The sequence below is a fragment of the Phycodurus eques genome, chromosome 7 (genome assembly GCF_024500275.1).
Source record: "Phycodurus eques isolate BA_2022a chromosome 7, UOR_Pequ_1.1, whole genome shotgun sequence".
NCBI lineage: Eukaryota > Metazoa > Chordata > Actinopteri > Syngnathiformes > Syngnathidae > Phycodurus > Phycodurus eques.
The window spans coordinates 22,316,167-22,343,281 of NC_084531.1; the positions used below are offsets into that span (position 1 = coordinate 22,316,167).

The window sequence follows — 27,115 nt, forward strand, 5'->3', positions numbered from 1 at the left end:
CACTGAAGGGGGGGGGGGGGGGGACGTTGTGGCATGACAACAATGTCAATTATTGTTCCTCAAAAAAAAAAAAAGACAAGGGATCTACAATGATTATCTTTATTATGACATGAAATAATGTTATTTTATAAACATAAATGGGAGTGTGATGTAGAAAATAATGTGTGCCAGAAGATATAAGTGATATTGACACTAAACTGAGGTTGTTTTCTCTCAGGTATCTTGTGCTTTGTAATTCATGAGATTCTCACAAGTGTGTAATCACATTCACAGACACTCGTCCAGTTGCAAAAAAAAAAAAAAAAAAAAGTTACATTGCACTGGTCTAAAGAGGTCCTGCAAATGACAAAACAGTATTACAGATCTTTATAAGGCTGCTGGGATAAAGACTGAACAGAACTTCCACTTTCTGATTTGAACTGATGGTATGCGTTCGGTCGGGAACAAGTTTGGGTGGACAACTGAAAGTCCAGTGCAGAATCTGTTTTGTAGTCCAGTGCAGAATCTGTTTTGTAGTCCAGTGGACTCCGTTAATAACAGATTTAATTAAAAAAAGAAATCTTTTTCATCTTTAACGGAACACTTCTTTCAGGACAAATAAATTACAAATATTCACAATTAACCCCCAAAATAAAAATTGACAAAAAAATATAAACACAAATGGACTGTGATGTGTCAAAGCCTGTGCGCACCTATGTGTGTTAGACTGTTTGCAGTACAGTGAACTTCCATATATTCGTGAATTCGACCACTTTTTGGTGGAACCTATATCCTCCATTTGCTGAAAATCTCAACTACTTGCTGTTTTTGTGCTCAAGTCAAAGCAATTAGCTTATTAATCTACCGCCATCTGATGGTAGAATGGTGTTGTTGTTGTTGTTAGATTTAATTCATTGATGCGTTTTTCGACTGCATTTGAGATGCCGTTTTGTTGGCGGTCCATAAATGCACCACGTGGACAGTCAAAAGTGAAAGTCAAAAGTGTTTCTGCTTTTCTCCTGATGCTTAAACTGCAGCCCCTGCGACCCAATCTCAGATAAGCGGAAGAAAATGGAGGGCTGGATGCTAACTAATACTATTGATGAGTCAAATGTGAAGGTGTTTTGTGTTGAATAATTTAAATACTGAAAGTTGTAACATGAGTTCATGATTGTGTACCATCGAGAAGCATGCTGTTGATGCTTTATGATCCTGTTTTAAGTGCTTTGCTGCCGTCTTGTGGCATGTACACACAATTGCATACCTTGTTCGGCGTAATTATTGACAGATTTTCACTATTCGCTCCAGAGCTTGGTCACCGTATTCATAGCTCTCAGATGTTTTTATTCCAACATTAACCTCACAACCAGGCATCGATCACTCATTAAAAAATATAATAGCACAGGTCTCCACACAATTAAGATACCTCTCTTCCTGCCTCATTAAAGGGGACATATACAAATTTGAATTTTATTGTTTGTATTCAAATATTTAGTTCTCTGGTGTGTCTGACCACCTATCATGACTGAAATTCAACAACCGTGGTTAAATTAATCAGTGGCTTTGACACAAATGCCATTGATTTGGAGTCTGTGACCCAGAGGAGTACGGTCATAAAACCACAAAAATCACTAAATTGGCAACACACACAAAAAAAAACAAAAAAAAAAAAACAATCCTTGGCGTTTGCATGAGACAGAACTGACACAACCAAGTGATTCCAAACAATGTGACATTGATCATTATTGAGTGTGCTGCCTGTAATTCTTTATCCTTTGTGTAGTTTAATGGCAGAATCGGACAGACCTTTTATTGAGACATCTGGGAACTGTTTGAAAGTGTGTGTGTGTGTGTGTGTGTGTGTGTGGGCGGGGGGCATAACGTCTGTCTCCGAAATCACTGAGGTAATTACCGAGTGTACTGTCCTCTAAAGGCCATTATAAGAATAACAGTTCCCATATTTCACAGGTTTCTTGTGAGCTCACAAAAGTGGTGACACTTGGCTGCTTGATTTGAACATTTGGATATACAAAGGGGCATCTTATGTAGCTCATTTGAGATCTTTACTGGTAATAACACTACTCATATTTTTTTCAGTTACTGTGCATGGGCCAAATATATTAACACATGGGAAGATCACCCTTAATATGTGGATTGGTTGTGCCACATTTGACAATGATTTACAATGGTCTTTCTGACAGAGGCAAACACGTGTTGAAAGCTTTCTGAGGTAGTAAGTGGCTTGAAGTTAATCTCACAAAAATACATCACCTTTGCATGACTAGTTGAAATAAAGTTTAGATTTGCTTGATTAATTCATTCAGTGGTGATGGAACCCAAAGCCATACGTTACATATACGATGATATCCATTAACGGCATGAAGTGTTGCTATGGAGATGCTTGTGAGCTTCACTCACCATAAGCTACATTTTGGAACACCCAGTCAGCCTATGTAGTGATGCAAGTTAGTATGAAAAGGAGAAGAGAAATGCAGCTGTCAGTGAGGCCAATCAACAACAAAAGCGGAAATAAACGTACCAAATCTAACACGGTGCCGAAATGAATTCTCTCTTATGTTTCCTTGTCTTTCTTGGCCTCCCGAGTGCTGCTCTTCAGGAAGTCACTCCTGAGCAGCCGGTAAAACAGGATGATGTTCATGACCGTCATGATGGCCAGGCCCACGCTGCCCAGAGTGTAGGCCAAGAGGGGCACCTTGTCTCTGTTGAGCACCAGCCAGCGGGTCATCCAGGCCAGGGTGTTGATGCGGAACACCACGTAGGTCCCCAGGTTGATCATGCTGTTGACCCGGTAGACGGTGCTGGCGGCCTGGTTGGCCATGCGCAGGATCTGCCTGAGGTGGAGGAATACCGAGTTGATCTCCACCACCAGGGCCACCACGGCGAAACCCACGTAGCGGTACGTTAGCACAGACAGGCCGAAACAGGTGATCACCTACAGGGAGACACAGGAAAGAAACATGGTAAGGTGGAAGAAAATAGAGAATACAGTGGTGCCTTGACTTAAGAGTTGAATTTGTTCCATGACCACACTTGTAACTCAACCCCCCCGGCCGAGTTGAATTTGTTCCATGACCACACTTGTAACTCAATCCTCCCCCGCCCCCCAATTGTTTTTTTGTTTTTTTTACAATTTCTAAAATGTATTTTAATAGGAAAAATAGCACACACTACCATTTTACTTTAGAAAAACATACAGGAATAATTAAATAGAATGTGAACAATTAAGCAATTTGTGCATCATGATAATTCAATGGGCATTGTGCTGCTCCTTTTGGTGTGCACGCCTTGGCTACCAGGGGGCAATACAATACATATGGACATACTACATATAGAAAAATACAGATTTGATGATGAAACAGAAGCATCGCAGTAAATTAGAATACTGTAGATCAGTTCACTGTATTTCAGCACTCTGATTCCAAAAGTGAAATTCATAAATGATACATATTCAACACAAGAAAATACTTTCCAGAACGCCAGTTCCAAACTCATTTCCATAGTAAAATCTTTTTTTGACTGCTTCTTATGCAACATTCTGATTTCTTGAAAATGGTACAAATTTTGGGGTTTGTTAGCTGTAAGCTAAAATAATCAAAATAGCAAATACACTCATAAACTAGTTTACTCTTTGTTGTGAATGTATATGTTTTTTTTAAATTGAACTCCAGAAATAATGTTTTCTAATTCTAATTTATTGAGCTCTACCTGTGCATCAAGGTATTGAAGAATACTGAAGACATCAGTAGTGTATTTCACTGTTTGACAGGATTTAGGAGAAAGGTCAACACACCTCTGCGAAGCAGTTCTTCTAAAATTCTGTTGAATAACAGCTAACATTAAATACCCACAAGGTGGCAGCATCGAAAAAGCAAGCAATATAACAAACAGGGCCCTCATGAGATGTGACATAATTAAGATATTCCAACCAGTAACATCCGATGTTTGAGCCAACCCATTCGAAAATAAACACTAGCCATTCCAAGTCAAAATGATACAAAGTGAATAGTGTGACAACTTGGTGTCATGGGACCAGGTGGAGACGACACCATGTGAGCAAAAGTGACTCATGACAACTTGAGTTTTTTTTTTGTTTTTTTTTGAGCCATTACTTTTGCTAAAGACTTGAACCAAACATTTTTTCTGTGACCGCTAAATTCAGTAGTCGGCAGGGGTTTGCTTATTTTTCTAATATAATAGGCATTTTACATTTGATCATGATGATTTACTGTGTATAAAAATAATTGCTTGAGCCCTCTGAATTTAGTCTCAGTCTAGAGGCAAAGCTATGATGGAGTACTGGGGAGTGGGCCACTGCTAGGGAGAGTCGTGTGGTCATACTACTCATACTTTGCACCACATACATTTATGACACGATCAAGAAAAAGACGCTTCTCAATTTGCAATTCTGTTGAGCTCTGTTGCTGTGCCTGTTCGACGCTGAACAGTTTATTTTGGTTGTGTTGTCCATTTATAACATTGCTTTTGGAAGAAAACTAACAAAAAAACACTGACACCAAGTTGCTGGTTGCCCACATATAAATAAAAATTATAAAACATGATGACTCACATTTAATAGTTGTAATTAACAGTAAAGGAGGAGTAACCTCATTTCTGAAATTAATACGATTCCAAAATTGCTTCTGTTTATATCCTACTTCTTATCAGTACACATGTATACCTTCGACTCTCTGGACTAGATGACAATGGTAAAAAACAAAAGCATTTATGACGACACACAGAGTGGCCCAACTGGGGTCACAGCCAAAGGCTAAAGAGCACTGTGTGTAGGACACACGCTGTTAAGTACAAAAACAAAAAGGCACAATGATGACGTGGTCATTTTATAACAAAAACATTGGAGGCCATGAAGCGCATGTCTGGTTCTGGCTGGTGTCTGGCTCACCTCCTGTAACAGGAAGCACTGTATTGCAGCGGTAGCATTAGTAACTTGGCAAGTATTTACTATACTGCATATGTCTCGTCATACTGCAACAATCTCACCAGCTTGCAAGAGGAGTCCAAATCAAAGCAGTTTGACAAATAAGGTGAGGCCAAAACAAGGCCACCGCAAGTAGGTTCGTTGTAAGAAGGGTGTGGGGTTCTTAGAATAGTTTTATGACTAATGTTGTTGACTCTAGTTAGTCAACAAAAAAAAAAAAAAATTTTAACGCAAAGGCGACAAGACAAAAAGGTTAGCAGTGACCTGATTTGTCTCAAAAAAGGACCAACATTTTCATGAAAACTCTAAAGGTAGACATAACGACATTACGTCACACAAACTTGCTCAGTTTAGATCATCAATGGATGAGATCAATGAGGATGTTTGGCTTTTTATTTGGCTTTTTTTGCAACATTTGTACTAAGGAAGGACCAGGCCCAACACTAAAACTGGAAACTAAGTAAGCGGATTCACATTCAAAGCAGAAAAATTCCAGAGCCACGTTGTCAATTGTTGTTAAAGTTAATAATATATATTGAGTTATTGTTTTTATGTTTTACGAAGTCTGATTAGTTATTTTAAACTTGTGTGACAAAATGTCCATAAAAACATTGCTTGTACATTTAATCAATGTTTTATGATGGCAACGATTTGACTCTGGACAGGAGTATTTTTATTTCAATTTTTTCCCAATAGAAATTTTGAATAGTTGCACAAGCAGACCAGAAGTGGATGAACAGGCATGATTTGATAACTATTTCCATCTTCGGAAACAGTAAAAATAAATCGACAAATACTGTGTTGAATGGTGGATTGTGCGTGCGTGTAGTATAAACATTAATAAATGCCTTTTTGAATACAAAAGAACGACAGAAAAGAAAAGAAAATATACTGTAACTACAACCTTGAAAACATTATTTCGGTGCGGATACAAGGGAATAATCAAATAGGATGTTTCTAACTCGATGGTGGTTATCCTTCCTTTATGGTTTTTGGTTAAATCCATCACTAATCTGGGTTGTTAAAAACTGATAAACGGGCAGCTACCATGGCCATTGCACAATTGAAGTGACGAGAAATGTCACAAACATCACTCCATGACTCAAATGCATCATAAAAACTAGAAATGGGAGAAAAGCGCAAAGTAGTGAGAGAAAAATCTAAACCCAACTAAGTTCTCTGTGAGCTTGAATGAGACCTGGAAGCCATCCATGGAGCAAAGAGACTAATTTCTATGCTGCTGCTGGCTGGCCTGACTGAAGGGGAATCCCAGTAATTCCCAAATAGCCGGTGGTGATCAGTTGACAGCTCCGCCCCTCTCTTCACCCGACTGTCCAAGACATGCGGCCGCAAGTCCGATGACAACACCACAAAGTCGATCATTCAACTGCGACCTAGGGTGTCCTGGTGCCAAGTGCACGTGTGGACACCCTTATGCTTGAACATGGTGTTCGTTATGGACAATCCGTGATGAGCACAGAAGTCCAATAACAGAACACCGCTCGGGTTCTGATCGAGGGGGGAGGGGCGTTCCTCCCAATCACGCCCTTCTAGGTCTCACTGTCATTCCCCACGTGAGTATTGAAGTTCCCCAGCAGAACGATGGAGTCCCCAGCGGGAGCGGCCAGCACCCCCTCTAAGGACTCCAAAAAGGGTGGGTATTCTGAACTGCTGTTTGGTGCATAGGCACAAACAACAGTCAGGACCCGTCCCCCCACCCGAAGGCGGAGGGAGGCTACCCTCTCGTCCACCGGCGTGAACCCAACGTGCAGGCGGTGAGCTGAGGGGCAATAAGTATGCCCACACCTGCTCGGCGCCTATCACCGTGGGGAACTCCAGAGTGGAAGAGAGTCCAACCCCTCTCGAGAGCACTGGAACCAGAGCCCAAACCGTGTGTGGAGGCGAGCCCGACTATATCTAGTCGGACCTTCTCGACCTCACACACCAGCTCGGGCTCCTTCCCTCCCAGAGAGGGGACATTCCACGTCCCTAGAGCCAGCTTCTGTAGCCGGGGATCAGATCGCCAAGGTCCCCGCCTTCGGCCACCGCCCAGCTCACACTGCACCCGACCCCTATAGCCCCTCCCACAGGTGGTGAGCCCATGGGAAGGGGGACCCACGTTACCCTTTCGAGCGGTTCCCCAGTGTTGTTGATCGAATAATACCTACACAATTACAAAAAAAATAAATATGACTAACATGCATTTTATTCTCATTTATGAGGGATGGACTTCAATCCTTAAACTGCATATGTTGGTACTGAGTGTATGGTATGAATTTGAAAAAACCCGCTAAGTACCATTCAGGTCACTCCTACTTATGTTATCTGTACATTACACATCTAACGGTGTCTTAAAAATCAATTACAGGCGATCCTTTGTTGTTTTTGGCAAGGTTTATCACTTGCCCAACATTGCATCCATCTGTAATAAATGTCCGTGTTAAACATGGGTTCCGGGGCACACCGGCGGCACAAACATTGTTCCGGGGGGAACTTTTTTTGGGTCCCAGTGGAGCTTCGAGGGAAAGATTTTGTGTCGACCTATTTTTAAGTCGACTTTACTGAATTATTAGATTTTTTTTTCTACCCAGCCCTACCCATGACCTAATGAGAACTACAGAAAATCGATCCATTTTTGTATGGATTTTCACCAAAAGATATGGGACTATCCTTGTAAAAATATCTACTCATCACAAATTCAATTACAACCCCAATTCCAATGAAGTTGGGACATTGTGTTAAACATAAATAATAACAGAATACAATGATTTGCAAATCATGTTCAACCTATATTTAATTGAATACACTACAAAGACAAGATATTTAATGTTTGAACTGATAAACATTATTGTTTTTAGCAAATAATCATTGACTTAGAATTTTATGGCTGCAACACGTTCCAAAAAAGCTGGGACAGGTGGCAAAAAAGACTGAGAAAGTTGAGGAATGCTCATAAAAAAAACCTGTTTGGAACATCCCACAGGTGAACAGGCTAATTGGGAACAGGTGGGGGCCATGATTTGGTATAAAAGCAGCTTCCCTGAATTGCTCAGTCATTCACAAGCAAAGATGGGGTGAGGCTCACATCTTTGTGAACAAGTGAGTGAGAGCTCATCGAAGATGGACTGATGCAAAGTGGAAAAGTGTTCTGCGGTCCGATGAGTCCACATTTCAAATTGTTTTTGGAAATTGTGGACGTTGTGTCCTCCGGGCCAAAGACGAAAAGAACCATCCGGACTGTTATGGGCGCAAAGTTCAAAAGCCAGCATCTGTGATGGTATGGGGCTGTGTTAGTGCCAATGGCATGGGTAACTTACACACCTGCGAATGCACCATTAATGCTGGAAGTTACATATAGGTTTTGGAGAAACATATGCTGCCATCCAAGCAACATCTTTTTCATGGACATCCCTGCTTATTTCAGCAAGACAATGCCAAACCACATTCTGTTTTTTATTTTTGTTTGTTTGTTTTAACCGCTTGACTGACTGGGAGCATTTCCGGGGTGTGCATTGTGCAAAACAACATCGGTTTGGCTGAGGACCCCCGAAAATGGCACCTACAAAGAGACACGCTTACGAAGCACAGTTTAAACTGCAAGCTATCAGTTACGCGGAGGAACATGGGAATTGAGCAGCCGCGAGAGAATTCAAGATCAACGAATCCATGGTTCGCAAGTGGAGGAAGCAGTAAAACGAGCTTCGCCAAGTCACGAAGACGAAGCTGAATTTCCGCGGAAAAAATAAATAAATAAAACGCGGAAACAAGGCGAGGTGGCCTGAGTTGGAAGACCAACTTGAGCAATGGATTAATGAGCAAAGAACAGCCGCGAGAAGCGTCTCTACAGTCACCATTCGACTGACTGCAATAACTCTGAGCTTGCCATCATTCCGGGAGGCTTGACTAAGGAACTCCAACCGCTGGCTATCGGTGTAAACAGGCCGTTCAAAGTGAAGTGAGCGGCGTGGGAGCCATGGATGAACGATGGCGAACACAGCTTTACGAAGACTAGGAGGCAGCGCCGGGCGAATTACGCCACAATTTGTGAATGGATTGTGGATGCTGGGGCTAACGTGTCTGCTTGCACTGTTGTTCGAGCTTTCGCACGGCAACGAGACTGACTTGAACCTGGCGTGTTTGATTGAGAACTTGCCCAGCTGTTCATTTCGGATACATAAGACGAGGACTTTGATGGATTTGTGGATGAGGATTGATCAAAAAATAATGTGAGTACATTGTTAAATACTTCAATAAAGTACAACCAAACTCAGTTTTGCTCCCGCTGCCTTTTTAAAAACATTGTTTTAGCGTGCATGCATGCTACCGTATGTTTTAAGATATCATGTTTTACCATGCCTGCGCCGAATAATACGGTGCGCCTTATGTATGAGTTAAATACAGAAATAGACCCTGTAACTGAGGCTGTGCCTTTTAATGCGATGCGCCCTATGGTCGTGAAAATATGGTACATACTGAACTGTTGCAGCCAAAGTCACGCGACCTGCATTTTCTCCCTATGGGCTCAATTAAATGCTCTCTATACACACTACTGCAGGACCGGCTTGTGTTTCCAACTTCAAAAAGGAAACATTAGGAGCAATTACCTGAACGCAGTTACATACACGGGATGAGGTGATCCGAACGGGAGGGATGAAGATATAACAACCAAAGAAAAGAAGCAAACAATCATCACAGGTCCAACAAGTTCAGATGATAAGAATGTTTGTGACCTTCAGCATGAAAAGATAAGACAGGACAGGAAAAGCTGGGACTGATAAGAAAGGAGAATAAGAAATCATAAAAAGACAGCTCACTTACATCCATCCATCTTCCGATCCGCTTTATCCTCACTAGGGTCGCGGGCGTGCTGGAGCCTATCCCAGCTATCTTTGCCCGAGAGGCGGGGTACACCCTGAACTGGTCGCCGGGATGGACTCCGGTGAGTGCCAAAACAATGTGAAAACTCGCTGGTTCCATTTTTTGGAAAAATAGTACGCCCGCGACCCTAGTGAGGATCAGCAGTACAGAAGATGGATGGATGGGTAAAGGTTACAGGTCATATTAAATGTGGAAAATGTTTTGAAATGATTTATCTTGGTCTCATTTTCTTATATCATGAAAACCTGGAATTTAAGCAAGGGTGTGTCGACTTTTCTTAGACTTTAGACACATCTGATCGGTATCGGACGATGATTTGCATTTTATGCTGATCGGCTTTAATGTCATAATTCGCCGATCTGATCAAAAGACATTTACTCTGCGACGCCAACGTGTACAGTATATATGAATCCAAAAGCTAGTTTATTTTTTGCCTTGTCGCATGTTTTTTGACGTAGTATTGTAAATATCAGACAACCAATAAATAAACAAAACACTCTTTTTTTTTTTTAAAACATGTCGGCGGTGTGGGACAGACAACACGTAATGCCTGGATCAGACTGCAAGACAAATTTGGTCTTTCGTGATTATTGTCATAATTCGATGATTCGATCAATCCGCTAAAGACATTGACTCCGGATCGCTATCGTGCACAGTATATTTGAATCCAAAAGCTAGTTTATTTTTATCCTTTTTTAGCCTGACGGCCAATAAAATAAATATAAAAAAAAAAAAAACATCTGCGGTGTGGGACAGACAACACGTCTGAGACAGACAACACATAATGCCCGGCCGGATCAGACTATAAGATAAACAACAACAGGCCGTGGTTCACTGCTCAACTTAAGCAGCTTCGCCAAGCTAAGGAGGACGCATATCAGAGCGGGGACAGGGCCCTGTATAATTGAGCTAGAAACCAGCTGACTAAAGAAATTAACATTGCAAAGAGGAACTATGCAGCAAAGTTGGAAAAACAGTTTGGCGCAAACGACTCTAAATCAGTCTGGCATGCACTCCAATCGCTGACTAATTACAAGCGACGATCCCCCCAAGCTGAGAACAATAGCACACTAGGCAACGACTTGAATACCTTCTACTGCAGATTTGAAAAGGACAGTTTCACACCACACACACACCCGGCCGCACCCGCGACCACAATCACACCTCTGATTTCTGCGTTAACCATCCATGAACAGGATGTGAGACGCATCTTCAAACAAAAAAAGATTAACAAAGCGGCAGGCCCGGACCATGTGTCCCCATCCTGCCTCAAAGTCTGCGCGGACCAGCTCGCTCCAGTCTTCACTCAGATCTTCAATAGATCTCTGGAAATGTGCGAAGTTCCAACCTGTTTCAAAGAGGATGGAACTTTTTTTTTTTTTTGCAATTTTTTGACTTAAGTTTGTTGTCACATTTCTGTGGGGCCAATTATGTATTACTCGTGCACTCACTGTAGTTGTCTCGCCATGCTGCACTATTTGCATATACTGGCCACTCATGCCAGAGTAGCATCTGCTCCATTTGCACACTGATTGAGGAGTATCTGTAACATTTGCACAACCGACATTGTCCCAGATGATCGCACTACTCGTCACTTTAAACCGCATACACTCCTTGAAGTCTCAGCGCCCTTTGCACAATGGTCATTGCACCGGACTATTGCAATATTAGTCATTCGAACTGCTCTAAGTGCTAGAGGACTCTGCATCTTTTTGCACAATTGTTTTTTGTCAATGTCTTTATGTCTCCAAAGTGTTCTGTAAATTGAATGTCTGTTGTACTAGAGCGGCTCCAACTACCGGAGACAAATTCTTTGTGTGTTTTGGACATACTTGGCAAATAAAGATGATTCTGATTCTGAAATTTGCTCTTTTGCAATTGCAATGTCAGACTACTGCAATAAAATCTTGTATTCCGATACCACCGCATCCAGTCTTTTACAATCACTGAGCTTTATCTTGTCAACTCGAACACGACCGCATACACTCATTACCATGGCGATGACAGCAACAATGGATCGCGTCGTGTGTTTTATAAAAACAAAATGGGGGAAAACGTGTGCTGGTGGCCACCGGTGCTCGGGAGATTACGTTCATTTAAGGCTTGCTTAAAGTATGTTCATGTACTTTTAATACGATTTGGATCGTAAGCAGGCAACAAAACGTTATGTAGCCTAGCAAGCTAATGCTAGCACTAAGGGTTGTACCGGCGTTATGTCGAATCATGCTCTGAAGTTTCGGTGTGTGTTAAGTAATTTAATTACAATAAAGTAATTCAACTACAGTATATCCATTATTTCTGTCATGTTGTCATGTTGGTTTGACCTGACTGATTAGAATACAAGACCTGACAAGAGCAGTGAGCAGTTTCCAACCTTTATGGATCGAAGACACATATATTTTACAATTGGAAAATCTCACAGCACACCAACAAACAAAAATGTCACAAAAAGTAGATGCACAGTAAATACTGTATGTACTTCCTGCCATCTAATAGAAGAGCATTTATTTGTTCTGTCGGTCACTATGCCCCACTGGCATAAATATAGATACAAAGATACATTATTTCTTGAATATGAATAATTTTTTTGAGCAGTTAAGTAAAATTTGATAATTTCCCACGGCACACCTGAAGATTGCTCATAGCAGACTAATGTGCCATGTCACACTGGTTGGGAATCACTGGACTAGAGAATGAATACTTTTGAAGATACTCGTTCATTTACTGGATGTACTTGTGAATTGTATACAAGTCATTTAAATAGAGACACTGCTCCATCGTGTGATCGGATCGGTGATATGTTATCGGTTTTTTTTAAACTCGCTGATCGGCCCCAAAAAGCCTGATCGTGTAAAGCCTACTTTTTAAATCCACTGTAGGTAGTATGAGGGGATTTGGGACGATGCCGTTTGAAGAGGAATTATTCGATGGCACGGACAGGGGTGTGAAGTTCAACACCTGACACTCACTAATCCTCTCATGTTGTTTTGGCTGCAATTGTTTTAGATGTCATACAAAACACTGTAGATGAACATTCTTAATTGCAAAGTATTATGCCAGATCTCTGTGAAAGAGGCTTTGTTTAAGAAAATGTTCCATCTGGGCATACGTGAAAACTTTCAACACCAAAGTACTGTCAGCGCAAAACAGAGTTTTATCTTTTTGTACTTACGCTTACACCACTAACGGATAACAAAGTCACATTACTTGCACATTAAATCTATACATATGCTGATGAAGGGTATTCAAAAGACATTTCCAATAACACATTCATGTGTGTGTAGTATTTCTTTACAAAGTAACATTGCCAACTACTGACCTATGGTCTATTTTGATAGTTTTTGCAAACACGGGATCGTTTTGTCTTTGCATAAAATCTTTCCTGAGGGTTGTTTGAAATATGATCTGAATGAAATTCCATGATATCGCACATGGTTGCTTTTTCAAAACAAAGGGGCCCCGCACCGTTTCTGCTTTGACATGTTAGCACATCAGACGAAGAGAAGATGGCAGTTCCAAGCCAGCATCATATCAAAAATGGGGCCGGGAAATTGCTAATAAGACCTACAAGTGTTTATAAAATTACAACTGTGCCATGCAGAATACGCGGCACCGTTGATGGATAACTCAACGGCTGTACGGTTGGTTCACATAAAGTATTGCAATCAGAGGCAAAAGCCCAAAGATCAATGGTTATAAACCCTCTAAAAGCATCCAGTGGAGACCAGCCTGTGAGCTTGCTTTGTTCCTTAAGAGAAGCCATCAGGGAAGAAGACTAAGAGGAAGTTCAACTGAGAAATGGCAACCATGCAGCCTCTTCTAAGAAACAATCATTAAACCAGAGTTCAACGTTTCAAAGGACGCACACATCCGTCTTGAGGACAGGGGGTGGTGGTGGCCGTGACCGTTATCATGCGACTTCAGTTAACTCTTGTCGCCTGACAGCAGGTCACGTTAAAGTCATGGGCAGTTTTGTGCAGAATTTACCAAATGAGCCTACAACAAGATCACCCAGCATAACATTTCATCCTAATTATATTATTGAGGAAATGTTCTTCTCTATCACAGTAGATATACAGTGGGTACGGAAAGCATTCAGACCCCCTCAAATTTGTCACTCTTTGTTATATTGCAGCCATTTGCCAAAATCATTTAAATTCATTTTTTCCCCTCATGAATGTACATACAGCACCACATATTGACAGAAGAAAAAACGGAATTGTTGAAATGTTTGCAGATTTATTAAAAAAAGAAAAACTGAAATATCACACAGCCATAAATATTCAGACCCTTTGCTCAGTATTTAGTAGAAGCACCCTTTTGAGCAAAGGCATGAGTCTTTATGGGAATGATACAACACGTTTTTCACACCTGGATTGGGCATCCTCTGCCATTGCTCCTTGAAGATCCTCTCCAGTTCTGTCAGGTTGGATGGTGAATGTTGGTGGACAGCCATTTTCAAGTCTCTCCAGAGATGCTTAATTGGGTTTAAGTCAGCGCTCTGGCTGGGCCATTCAAGAACAGTCTTCAGAACAGAGTTGAGGACTTGCATGCTGCCAGAACTAAGACAAGAGCATGCAAAATCCTCTTTGACCCTCCACATCCTGGTCACCAGTTCTTCCAGCTCCTTCCCTCAGGTCGGCGCTACCGAACAATGCAAAGTAAAGCTAGCAGACATTCCAACAGCTTCTTCCCTCTTGCCATTAACTTCTTAAACAGATAATTTACAACTGCAACATGCTGCCAATTTTTTGTCTTGACTTTGTTGTCACATTTCTGTCGGGCCAATTATGCATTACTCGTGCACTCATTGTAACAGTCTCGCCACGCTGCACTATTTGCATATCTGTTGTTGACCAATACTGGCTACTCGTGTGCTTGAGTAGCATCTGCACAATCGACTGAGTAGTATCTGCAACATTTGCACAATCGACATTGTCCCAGATTATCGCACTACTAGTCACTTTAAACTGCATACATTTCTTGAAGTCTCTGCGCCTTTTGCACAATGGTCATTGTATCTGACTGTTGCTCTTATTAGTCATTCAAACTGATGTCATTGCTAGAGAACATCTTTTTGCACAATTGTCCCAAAAAAATTGTAAAATTAAAAAATTATACCGGCATTGTCAGATTACTAGCAACCTTTTATTGCTCAGTGACTGTTTTTCTCAATGTCTTTATGTCTCAAAGGTATTCTCTGTCAATTGACTTTCTATTGTCGTACTGGAGCGGCTCCAACTACCAGAGACATATTCCTTGTGTGTTTTTTTGACAAACTTGGCGAAATAAAGTTGATTCTGATTCTAATGATTCTCATTTGCTCTGACATGCACTGTGAGTTGTAAGGTCTAATACAGAGAGGTGTGTGGCTTTCCTAATCAAGTCCAGTCAGTATAATCAAACATAGCTGGACTCCAGGTGTAGAACCAAATCAAGGATGTACAGAAGAAATGGACAGCACCAGAGTTAAAGAGTGTCACAGCGAAGGGTCTGAATACTTATGGCTGTGTGATATTTCAGTTTTTCTTTTTTAATAAATCTGCAAATATTTCGACAATTCAGTGTTTTTCTGTCAATATGGGGTGCTGTGTGTAAATTAATGAGGAAGAAGAAATGTACATAAATTATTTTAGCGAATGGCTGCAATATAACAAAGTGAAAATTTTAAGGGGTCTCAATATTTTCCATACCCACTGTAAATACACTAAATTAAGAGATCAGAACTCCGATCATGATCTGTTTTCGCCTGCATATATTTATGGTTCAACCCATGGACCTGGGTGCGGTTGCTCCAACTTGCCTGTCAGCATAGCTTTAATAAATAGACGCCTCCACAAACGGCTCGCACGTCAAATGTTAATAAATACCACCTCCTTCATTGAATTAATTCATGCTTGGCTTTCCCTGTCTCCAGCCTCTTTGGTATGCATGGCACATACCGGTATGTATTGGACTGTGTGACCCATTCCCAGCTTCCGAAACACAAACAAGTCCAACATGCTCGGTTCTGTGGGAAAGAACCGAACATGTGGATGCTCAGTTTTGTCCTTGATGCTGATAACTAAAATTCAATTGCAAGTGACTTGATAAGAACTGCAGATATATAACAAGTGTTTTTCATTGGTTCCGTTCCATCTCGCAAAACCCAACAACAATTCCTGAAGAGTACAATACAGTTTTTTTTACAAGACTAAGACCGCGGTGGAAAATATTTACCCTGCAAGGGTGTTTAAATTGCCTTTAAATAGACAACACCGCACAACGCTATCATTGGCGGAGGCATGGGAAGTTATGCTCATTAAACCTCCCTTTAAAAAGATGAAAAACTACTAAACCGATAGTGGTGGGCAGCCACTTAGGCCAAGAAAGAACATATTCAATTTTTGGTGAGGACTTCGCTAAAGGTCCAGTGCACTGCTCACTGGGCTCAGCATAAATGAGTGCAAATGAATGCTTTTTATACATCTACTGTATTAGTGAACACAAGAACAAGTTTCAGATTTTTGCTGACAAGATGCAACTACTGTATTGTTGAATTCTTGTGAATTACGATGTTGTAGTAGAACATCATTGAATTAACTAAAAAGGTGTGCACATTAACAAATGTTATATAGAATTTCTAGTGTAGTACGAAAGAGAAAATGTATTTATTTTGAAACAAAACTCATGGTTTTCTACCAAATATGTTGGGATGTTAGCATATTTCCATAGGAAATAATGGAAATCAAAGTAAACATTTCCAGGTTCAAAATGTTGCTGGGATAGAGCCTTAATTAAACTACTGACAATGTTTAACATTGGATATATAACAGTGAAAATAAGTTAACCACTATAATATTAAAATCAATACATCACTTTCTGAAGTAATGAGAAGTAATGAGATGTGAAGTGATGTAATGACAAGATGAGGGGGGTATCATAAAAGCCTTGTCGCAGGCAAGCCTACCAAAAAAGCCCTATGCAACTTTGATAACAGATGACGCGCTGGTCTTGCACGTCAAACATGAAGATAGTTGGATAGCTATGTTTTTGTGGGACTTTTCAGGCATATTTCCCCGCCAAATGTAGGCGCGGTTTCCAAACGGTATGACCTGCGGGTTGTTTTTCAATGAAATCCCTCAATGATAGCGAAAAAATATGGACTACAGTTACAACACAAATATTTGGAGGGGGTGGACATATTTGTGGAACGCCACTCAGGAAGCTGGAGGTTTAGTGTTGGGGTGTGTTTGTTTCACATGAGAGACTGAGGTTCAAGTGGACACCAGATGTCTCTCCTCTTGTCTGGGTCAACACACAGAAAATGAGGGGAGACCCAAGGTCTCCCCTCATTTTCTCCCCTCACTAAAGGGATGAAACAGCTGAGAAATAAACACACCCATCACATTGTTTAGCACACAAAAATGTCCCCCCCCCCCCCCCCATTCTCTGAAACATTTTGTTCTCCATGCCTCAGTATGTGTTGAGGCATAATCTAATCGTAATGCTGTAGGGTAAACACATCAGGAGCTCACAGTTACTAAGAAAAAAATAATAATTGTAAAGACTCAAGAGCAAGGAGAAGAGCCATGAAAGAGCCGTTTCACACACATTGACATTAAAAACTGCTGCCTTTCTGTGGAAGTCCCCGTTGTATCACTATGACAATTAACCACCAAAGTGTGGACTCCACAAGACAGTGAGAGATGACCTATGGTATCGGGCAAGGAAAGTGTTGTTGTTTATTTTTCTAGGAGTATTTTTCCCCCCCGAGAACATCCCACAGATGTTTGTTTGGGTTTACATTTGGGGTATTTGAATGTTCCATCAGCGCTTTATGTCTTCGCTGAAATCATGCATCCATCCATCTTCTCTACCGCTTGTCTTAGGCTCGCTCGCGGGTGAGCTGTAGCCTATCCTAACAGACTTTGAGCAAGGGGCACGATACACCCTGGACTGATCGGCAGTCAATTGCAGAACAACATAGACGGTACTAGAGAGATCGTTACCGAGGCGACCACTCGGTTAGGCGCCATCTTGTAATGTATTCCATTAGTAAAGGCCGAGGAGTCTAAAGGAAGCCAAACCCAACATCCCAGCATTCATACAATTCTGTGTTCAACCAATATTTTCTGAAAAAAAGTAAGCCACAAAAGTCACACAAAAACAAGCATGAGGTCATGCTAGACCTCAGCATATCATGCTTACTGTGTTGTTCTTTTTTTTTTTTTGGGATGCCAACACAGAAGAGTACATATGATGGCAAAGAGGGAAAATAAAAGGATGACCATTGAGCTGAAAATGTTAAGTTATGGTGACTTAGAAAAGTGTTACACACATTTGTCTAAGACAATAGGTACTTGGATTTGCCCTAATAAATATACTGACGACTACTCACAAAGGTCATGGGTGATCACGATCAGTCTACATAAAGTGCATGCTTTTTATATTTCTATTAAATTGGGGGCAACCTATTTTACCAAAAATATATTATAAAAATAAATAAATAACCAGACATCGTTTTCCAAAGGCAGCATGGCGGAATGTCATTAAGAGTGGCTGTGGCATGGCCCACATAGCTCTCAGCAATAAGATGCATGATCCCCTTCAGTCAAAAGGAAAGGAAGAGAAGATTCCATGGAATTATTATCATTATTTTTTTTAATAGTTGTCCTGGCTTGAAACACCAGGAATTAACCACTGTCACCACAAGGAGTCTTGCAAATAGTAAAGCCAACAGTGGCGACAGTCAACAAAAGATGATATGCAGTCATTCAATTATACCTGCATTGAATTGGGCAAATACACGTTTCAAAACAATTGCTTTATTTGAGTAAAGATAGTGACACTATAATCCTCATTAAAGATTTTACAACTGAGGCGTATTGTGTAGCATTCATTTAATTTTCAGTGATAATGTGGTTTCAAGCTTGGAAAAACTGACCCTGTAATGAACCCTAACAATAATCCACAGAGGACTCTTCCCAGATATCATAATGACATGTGCAGTTGTGCTGGAAGTCCAAACCTCACTTGACTGTACAAATACTGAAGATCCTCCAGTTTAGTTAGCTCAGTCACGTTCATTATATGCTATTGCATCACTACAGTTGTTGGGAAAGAGTGAGCAAAAGAAAGCCCAAAAGTTAAAGGAAGGAAAACTGGGAGAAAACGTGAACGACAGTATGGGGGGGGGGGGGGGTGCGGGCATTTGAACAAAAGCCTCATCCCTTCCTCGCTCTGGTGACAATCTGGAGCCAGCTGGCACAACCAAAGCCTCCATTTGTGGCCTTGCAGGAAGGGAAGGAAAGAAATGGAATAAGCAATCGTCTTTTAACCCAACACTGGGATGGTGCTGAAGCCAGTTACCACAAGTCTTTCAGTATGGTACTCTTTACAATATGTTTTCAAAGTAATCAATACATTGTGACAAAGGTTTGCAATGATAATAGTTCAAAATATTATTTACGGTGAAGAATGGGAATCAAAAAATGGTTCCTTGCTGAAAATACCCATCCATTTCACTTCATTAGCATTGCGTGTAAGCGAGTAACCTATGCCAGTGGACTTTGGGAGGAGAGGCAAGCACTGGGAGAACATAGAAAGCTAAGATATGACCCTAAAACCTCTGAACTGTGAGGTAGACATGCGAACCACTAGCTTAACGCGCTGAACCCATCCATTTGGTTTATTAAAATTACAATCTAAACCAATCACATTTTGGAGGTTTTGAGGTACATGAAGACTTGCCAAATTGTGCGGATATGTGTATTTTGGTGAAAATGTACTGATTCCATTAGTCCCAGAAGAAGAAAAAAATAATAATAATGCTAATGTTCCATTGCAATATTGCAAAATTGAAGAGAAACATCAACTAGAAGTAATGGTTATAAATATTCCCAATGAGTCATGTAAGGTCATTTTCCCTTTTAACTGTATTCCCCATGCCAGGGGAATACTGAGCTGATCCAACCTGTTCGTGTAGACGACAGCGGTGTGTTGGCAAGAGAGTGAGAATTTGACTTTGACAAGGCACAAAGTGGCTGGGGCGGTTGTTAGGTTTCTCAAATTATTGTCGCTTTATTCCTCCCTCACTTGTTCTTTGTAATAAGACAAGAAAGACAGGTATTTTTGTCATCTCCTCATTTTGACTTCTGATGGGTGTGCTGGAGCTCTGGTACGACTATTTCTATGCTTTTAATTTATAGTATTGTAGTGTACTGCCAGATTGGCGTCTTGCAAACCTCAAGTTGACCTTTCATGCAACCCAACTTAAGGCCGAGCTTAAAAGCTTATTGTGTTTGAAGACTTACTACAATATGGTGCAAGGCAAGCTCCCAGAACTGACTTAACTTCTGGTACGTCACCATGTCAAAGAGGTCATAGATGAAGTAACCTGTTGGGACAGAAAACATTTCAACAACATAAATGTCATGATTGTTTTTGGCAGTTCATTAATTGACAAAATTACAACAGAATGACTGTCACAACAGCCGCTGTGGTCACATCAATGCAGTCAGGGGGGGACCCGGCTTCCATGACAACCGTGATGGCAACCAAGATGTGTCTTGGAGATCAGAGCTATTCATATCCACGGACACCCACCCACCCCCTTTCCGCCGCCAGCCGTATCCATGGTGACAGCTTTTCAGAATGCTGTAAAAATAATGGAGTGGTGAGAATGAAGGCGGCGGGGTGTGGGCGAGCGTGGGTCTTTGGTGAGGCCAGAATTAGGCACATTATGTTGGCAATTTGACACAAAGACTGATGCGTGCTGTTTTGCGAGGAGAGTTTTAGGTCAAATCTGCATTACAATCTCTACATCCAAGCACACCAGGAAATTGTACTTTCGAGTATAGAAGTCCATTCATAAAAACATTCAGACATTGTTCAGTTTTTTGCTGCATAAAAGAAACTACCTTAATGACAAAGCAAAAACTGAATTTTTATAATTTATTCACGATCCTTTCCTTTTTATGTCATATATTGTATCATGCAATTTAGAAGTTGGGTTAACTAAACTTCTTTGATTGACCAAGGAGAACATTACCGATCGATTCATCGATTGTTTTTTTAAGGTACGAGAGATGCTGTCATATTTTAACTTGCCTTAGCTTAAATCATGTTGTACAGCGGTGCATTGAGATATGACTCACCATGCTCCCTGTGTTTTGCAATACCAACAATCGCAAATCAAAATATTGTGATAATACCATATGGTGTGGAAAATAAATGTTTTAATAATTTTGCCATAAGTCTGCAAAGTACCAATGGTGGGAAAATTAGAAGGCTGATGCCAGAATAATGGTTCTGACCATCATCATTGCAGGAGTCAGACAGTTTCCACTGACTTCCAGCCAAAGCATGACTGGAGCTATTGGCTGGGGGAAAAAAAAGGTTTAGATGGGGCATTTTTCCTCTCAAGGTCTTGCAGGATTCTGAACTATTTGTTCCCTTTTCGAGAAAACCTCTTCTGATGCACTACCTTGGACACGTCATCAGTTATCATAATCATCATCAACTACAACCCCAATTCCAATGAAGTCGGGACGTTGTGTTAAACATAAATAAAAACAAAACAATTTGCAAATCATGTTCAACCTATATTTAATTGAATACACTACAAAGACAATATATTTAAATGTTCAAACTGATCAACTTTATAGTTTTAGCAAATAATCATTAACTTAGAATTTTATGGCTGCAACACGTTCCAAAAAAAGCTGGGACAGGTGGCAAAAAAGACTGAGAAAGTTGAGGAATGCTCATCAAACATCCCACAGGTGAACAGCCTACTTGGGAACAGCTGGGTGCCATGATTGGGTATAAAAGGAGCTTCCCTGAATTGCTCAGTCATTCACAAGCAAAGATGGGGCGAGGTTCATCTCTTTGTGCGTGAGAAAATAGTCGAATAGTTTTAGGACAATGTTCCTCAACGTACAATTGCAAGGAATTTAGGGATTTCATCATCTACGGTCCATAATATCATCAAAAGGTTCAGAGAATCTGGAGAAATCACTGCATGCAAGCGGCAAGGCCGAAAACCAACATTGAATGTCCGTGACCTTCGATCCCTCAGGCGGCACTGCATTAAAAACCGACATCAATGTGTAAAGGATATCACCACATGGGCTCAGGAACACTTCAGAAAACCAATGTCAGTAAATACAGTTCGGTGCTACATCCGTAAGTGCAACTTGAAACTCTACTATGCAAAGAAAAAGCGATTTATCAACAACACCCAGAAACGCCGCCGGCTTCTCTGGGCCCGAGCTCATCTAAGATGGACTGATGAAAAGTGTTCTGTGGTCCGACGAGTCCACATTTCCAATTGTTTTTGGAAATTTTGGACGTCGTGTCCTCCGGGCCAAAGAGGAAAAGAACCATCCGGACTGTTATGGATACAAAGTTCAAAAGCCAGCATCTGTGATGGCATGGGGCTGTGTTAGTGCCAATGGCATGGGTAACTTACACATCTGTGAGGACACCATTAATGCTGGAAGGTACATACAGGTTTTGGAGAAACATATGCTGCCATCCAAGCAACGTATTTTTCATTATCCTTATTTCAGCAAGACAATGCCAAACCACATTCTGCACGTGTTACAACAGCGTGGCTTCGTAGTAAAAGAGTGCGGGTACTAGACTGGCCTGCCTTCAGTCCAGACCTGTCTCCCATTGAAAATGTGTGGCGCATTATGAAGCGTAAAATACGACAATGGAGACCCCGGACTGTTGAACAGCTGAAGCTCTACATCAAGCAAGAATGGGAAAGAATTCCACCTCCAAAGCTTCAACAATTAGTGTCCTCAGTTCCCAAACGTTTATTGAATGTCGTTCAAAGAAAAGGTGATGTAACACAATGGTAAACCTGACCCTGTCCCAGCTTTTTTGGAATGTGTTGCAGCCATACAATTCTAAGTTAATGATTATTTGGTAAAAACAATCATGTTTATCAGTTTGAACATTACATATCTTGTTTTTGTAGTGTATTCAATTAAATATAGGTTGAACATGATTTGTAAATCATTGCATTCTGTTTTTATTTGTTTAACACAACGTCCCAACTTCATTGGAATTGGGGTTGTAATACTGTACATAAATCATGGTGCCCGCATCGGTTAAAAAAAAAAAAAACTCCTTGGCATAGCTAATAATGCTTACCCTTACGATTCAGAAAAGCAGTCTTTTATTATGTTTAGTATTGTGCATATAGTTTGAAGTGGTAGAACTGTACCGTGTCATACTGACAGGTTTCCTTGCATTATTACTGTAAGTAAAAAGGTAAAGGTATGAAAACTGGGTTGAATTTTATCTTTTTAACTACTGTATTTTCACAACCATAAGGCGCACTTAAAAGTCTTAAATTTTCTCCAAAACAGACGGGGCGCCTTATGTGTGCACCGAGTTCCAACATCTATAAATGTTGTTGTGTGATGAGCGCTCCGCTTGACTTTTTTATTTATTTATTTTATTTTTTTTAGCATTTCTTGCCGACACGCTGCTTACACAGAGGAAATGCGGACGTGGCTGAGGACAGGGGAAGGGTGTGTGAAGTAGGACGCTAAAGCTTTGTAGTGTATTCAATTAAATATAGGTTGAACATGATTTGCAAATCATTGTATTCTGTTTTGATTTATGTTTAACACGACGTCCCAACTTTATTGGAATTGGGGTTGTATTTATCTAGTACAGTTACAAGGATATGATCATTTTTGTAGTAGGAAACAGGAATTAAGAAAGTAAAACAGTAACCGTTCTGTGACTGACAAGTGCAAACATGACGGAACTAAACTACTATTTGTGTATGTCAGCATCTTGTCCATCCATCCATCCATTTTCTGAACCGCTTCTCCTCACTAGGGTCGCGGGTGTGCTGTGTGCTACTATGCATGTTTTTGGGATGTGGGAGGAAACCGGAGTGCCCGGAGAAAACCCACGCAGGCACGGGGAGAACATGCAAACTCCACACAGGCGGGGCCGGGGATTGAACCCCACTCCTCAGAACTGTGAGGCAGACGCTCTAACCAGTCGTCCACCGTGCCGCCTCTGCATCTTGTTTAATGCAATTATTAATACTACTGGCACACCCATGAAGAGAGGACAGTAGCACACATTAAACGCAAATGCTAACTGGATTTGTTCTGGAGATAGCGGCGGAGTCCCTAAACAAGGTCTTCATTCAAGAAGATGTGAACTATTGATGAAATGCTGTAACAAGGGTATCGTGGTGTCCCAGTGTGCACATGTGAGGCCAACTTCTTTCCAAAAACATGCAAAACCTCAGAATTACACCACAATCTTCTAATGGAAACAAACTGTCCAAACCAGCGACTTCTTGCATTGTTGTTGCCCTTATGACATCACAAACGTGAGTGGGGGTAACATGTGCTGCCACAGACCGGTCATAATGCACTCCATTGAGACGTTGAGACAAAAACACGCTTCACTCTGCCAGTTTTAGGGCTGGGCTTCTTGAAAGAATGTTAAGCATCCCGGGAATTCTTGGGGGAGTCCAAACTGTGTGGCACGTGGCAAATTAAGTGTTGGGTGGCCGGGGCAATCCTTAAACAGTTGAAGGATTAATCGGGAAAATAGGAACAGCTGCTATTTTAAGACTGTGGACTCAGGTTTGGCAGATTGTTATTTCTTGGAGGAAAAAAACAACTCGAGACTTTCACAGAAAGGGCTGAGTGTTTCTACGGTGGACGCTGCCGCTCTGCCGAAGTCAGCTGGGATAGGCTTCAGCTCATCTGTGGACCCAATGAGATCAAGCAGTATATAAAAAAAAAAATGCATCGATAATATATAGAAGAGGCGGCCCGGTGGGCGACTGGTTAGAGCGTCTGCCTCACGGTTCTGAGGACCGGGGTTCAATCCCTGGCCCTGCCTGTGTAGAGTTTGCATGTTCTCCCCGTGCTTGCGTGGGTTTTCTCCGGGCACTCCGGTTTCCTCCCACATCTCAAAAACATGCATGGTAGGTTAATTGAGAACTCTAAATTGCTTGTAGGTGTGATTGTGAGTGCAAATGGTTGTTTGTTTGTATGTGCCCTGCGATTGGCTGGCAACCAGTTCAGGGTGTACCTCGCCTCCTGCCCAATGACAGCTGGGATTGGCTCCAGCACGCCTGCGACCCGCGTGAGGAGAAGCGGCTCAGAAAATGGATGGATGGATGGATATATAGAAGACAGCATGACCCCCAACAAGTACCACAACATTATGGTTATAGTTGACATGGACTAGAGAGGCATTAAAAAAATACAGTACAGTAATATAATATATATATTTCCACTCCATGATGAATTATAATAAATATACAGTGGAACCTCGATTTAAACAGCCCGGATTTAAAGGGTTCCAGTTGGAACTCAAAATCAGCCATTTTATGCACCAGTGAGGTAAGTTTTGATAAACTTACAAACTTCTCAAACATTTTAAAGCTTATTTTTTTAGATTTATTTACAATAATTTTGTACTATACTGGTGTTTTTAGGCCCCCTAAAAAAAGTGCCTTAATTTAACAGACAATCTTATTTAACGGCTTATCCTCATTAGGGTCACGGTCAAGCTTGAGCCTCCTATCTACTAACTACTAACTTTTGACTAGAATTTAGAATCGTCAATGAAGTTGACATGGATGTTTTTGGGATGTGGGAGCAGGAGGAAGCCCAAGTCTTCAGAGAAAACCCACAAAAGTACAGAGAGAAAATGCAAACTTCCCACAGGAAGCCCGACATCCTCAGAACCGTGAGGCAGATGAGCTAATCAATTGTACTCTATGCTGCAGCTTACATTTAATTACATTTTAAATGTACAGTATAATAGATATTGGCTGTGTATGTGTGTGTTTTATGTTTACTAATTGTACACTACAGAGGACCACAACGGGTTTCCCATGTTATCTATGGTAATATGAACAATATAAACAGTGAGGGCGCACCCAGGCTGGAATCCCATCAACATAAGAAAGCCTCACAAACAAGGCACACACCCAAGTCGTTTTGAATCTGTCCATGTCAATCAATTACTCACCAATTGAAAAAGACACCAGTGCATGAGAAAACACTGAATGTGTCTCTATCAAATCTTCAGCCATCTCTGGTTTCAGGAAAAAGCTGGAAAACATCAAAGGTTCAGGCAAGAGATGTGTCAACGTTTTTCTTCTTTTCTTTTTTGTTGCTGTAGTTTTTTTCTAATTAAACCGCTCATTAGAAAGTGAGTGGCGAACAGCCTACCAAAGCACTGCCCATATCGCGGTGACGAGGCTGTGCACGAAGGACGTGGAGATGTTTCTCCATTTAAACGTGTTCCTGCGGGCAGCTTCCGGCACAGGTAGTCTGTCCACTCCGGTGTTGATAAATCGGAAGAATCCGTAGGATCCCCCGGTGGTGAGAAGGACCGAGCTCAGCTCCATGGCCCCGAAACCCTCTTAGTTGGTGAACGAAGGGTTGACGGCCAATGTGATGCACTTGACTGTGGCCCCGGCGGCCGTGGCTACCTGTTTGTTTTGTTACAGAAGCTCCACAAAATCGCATGCCCACGAAAGCACCCCCAACCCCCCCCACCCCCCACCACCAAAAAAGGCGCTTGTTTGTTTTGATCGGTTGCTCTTTTCAATCCAGAAGCGGAAAACGTGTTGAACTGACGCCAGGAGGGTACACAGCGCGCGTGGACGAGGAGGTGTAAAGCTCCGTGTTCTCAGGCGAACTCCCCCGGTAGAGATGGAAGGACAGCAAAGGCGTGGCGACTTGTCCACAGTTGTGAAACAGCCCCTGTTGTAAAATCTCGCCCTTGCTTGTGTAACTTTTTGACACCGAACGAAACCAAACAGACTGCTTCTCCCCGCCCTACTACAAGGGGGCGTGGCCACAAGCGAGCGTGTCTTGTGCCGCGTTCAATTACCTCCTGAAAATCCACGATCTCGGGTTTCGAAAGATAATCGACCACCAGAGTGAGATCATATTCCGCATGGGTGTCAAACTCAAGGACCGGGGGCCAGATGCGGCACACCACATCATTTCCGTTATTTTTGCTAAAATTTTTACCCAAATTCCAAATTGTCATAATAATAAACAATAATGTTGAGATATTGCATTTTTCTGTTACCAAACCCTTCTTCTACAGTAACTTAAACAATACTTGAACAAACTATTATCCTTGTCTTCTGATTTCAAAACTAGTTATCCCTCAATTTGTTGTTCCCATGAGCTCACCACCACCATAGGGGTCGGGTGCAGTGAGAGCTGGGCGGTGGCCGAAGGCAGGGACCTTGGCTATCCGATCCCCGGCTACAGAAACTGGCTCTAGGAACGTGGA

At 41.5% G+C, this 27,115-nt stretch overlaps 1 protein-coding gene across 1 annotated transcript; it reads right to left on the minus strand.

Moving 5' to 3' along the window:
• Positions 1–111: 111 nt before the first annotated feature.
• tlcd2 (TLC domain containing 2) lies at positions 112–26,591 on the minus strand. The gene is made up of 4 exons (XM_061682613.1): positions 26,035–26,591; positions 25,832–25,914; positions 20,113–20,195; positions 112–2,932 (listed from the first exon to the last, which is right to left on the minus strand). Exons 1-4 carry the CDS (start codon positions 26,211–26,213, stop codon positions 2,552–2,554), a joined length of 726 nt encoding a protein of 241 aa, XP_061538597.1. The 5' UTR covers positions 26,214–26,591; the 3' UTR covers positions 112–2,551.
• Between the last annotated feature and the right edge of the window lie 524 nt (positions 26,592–27,115).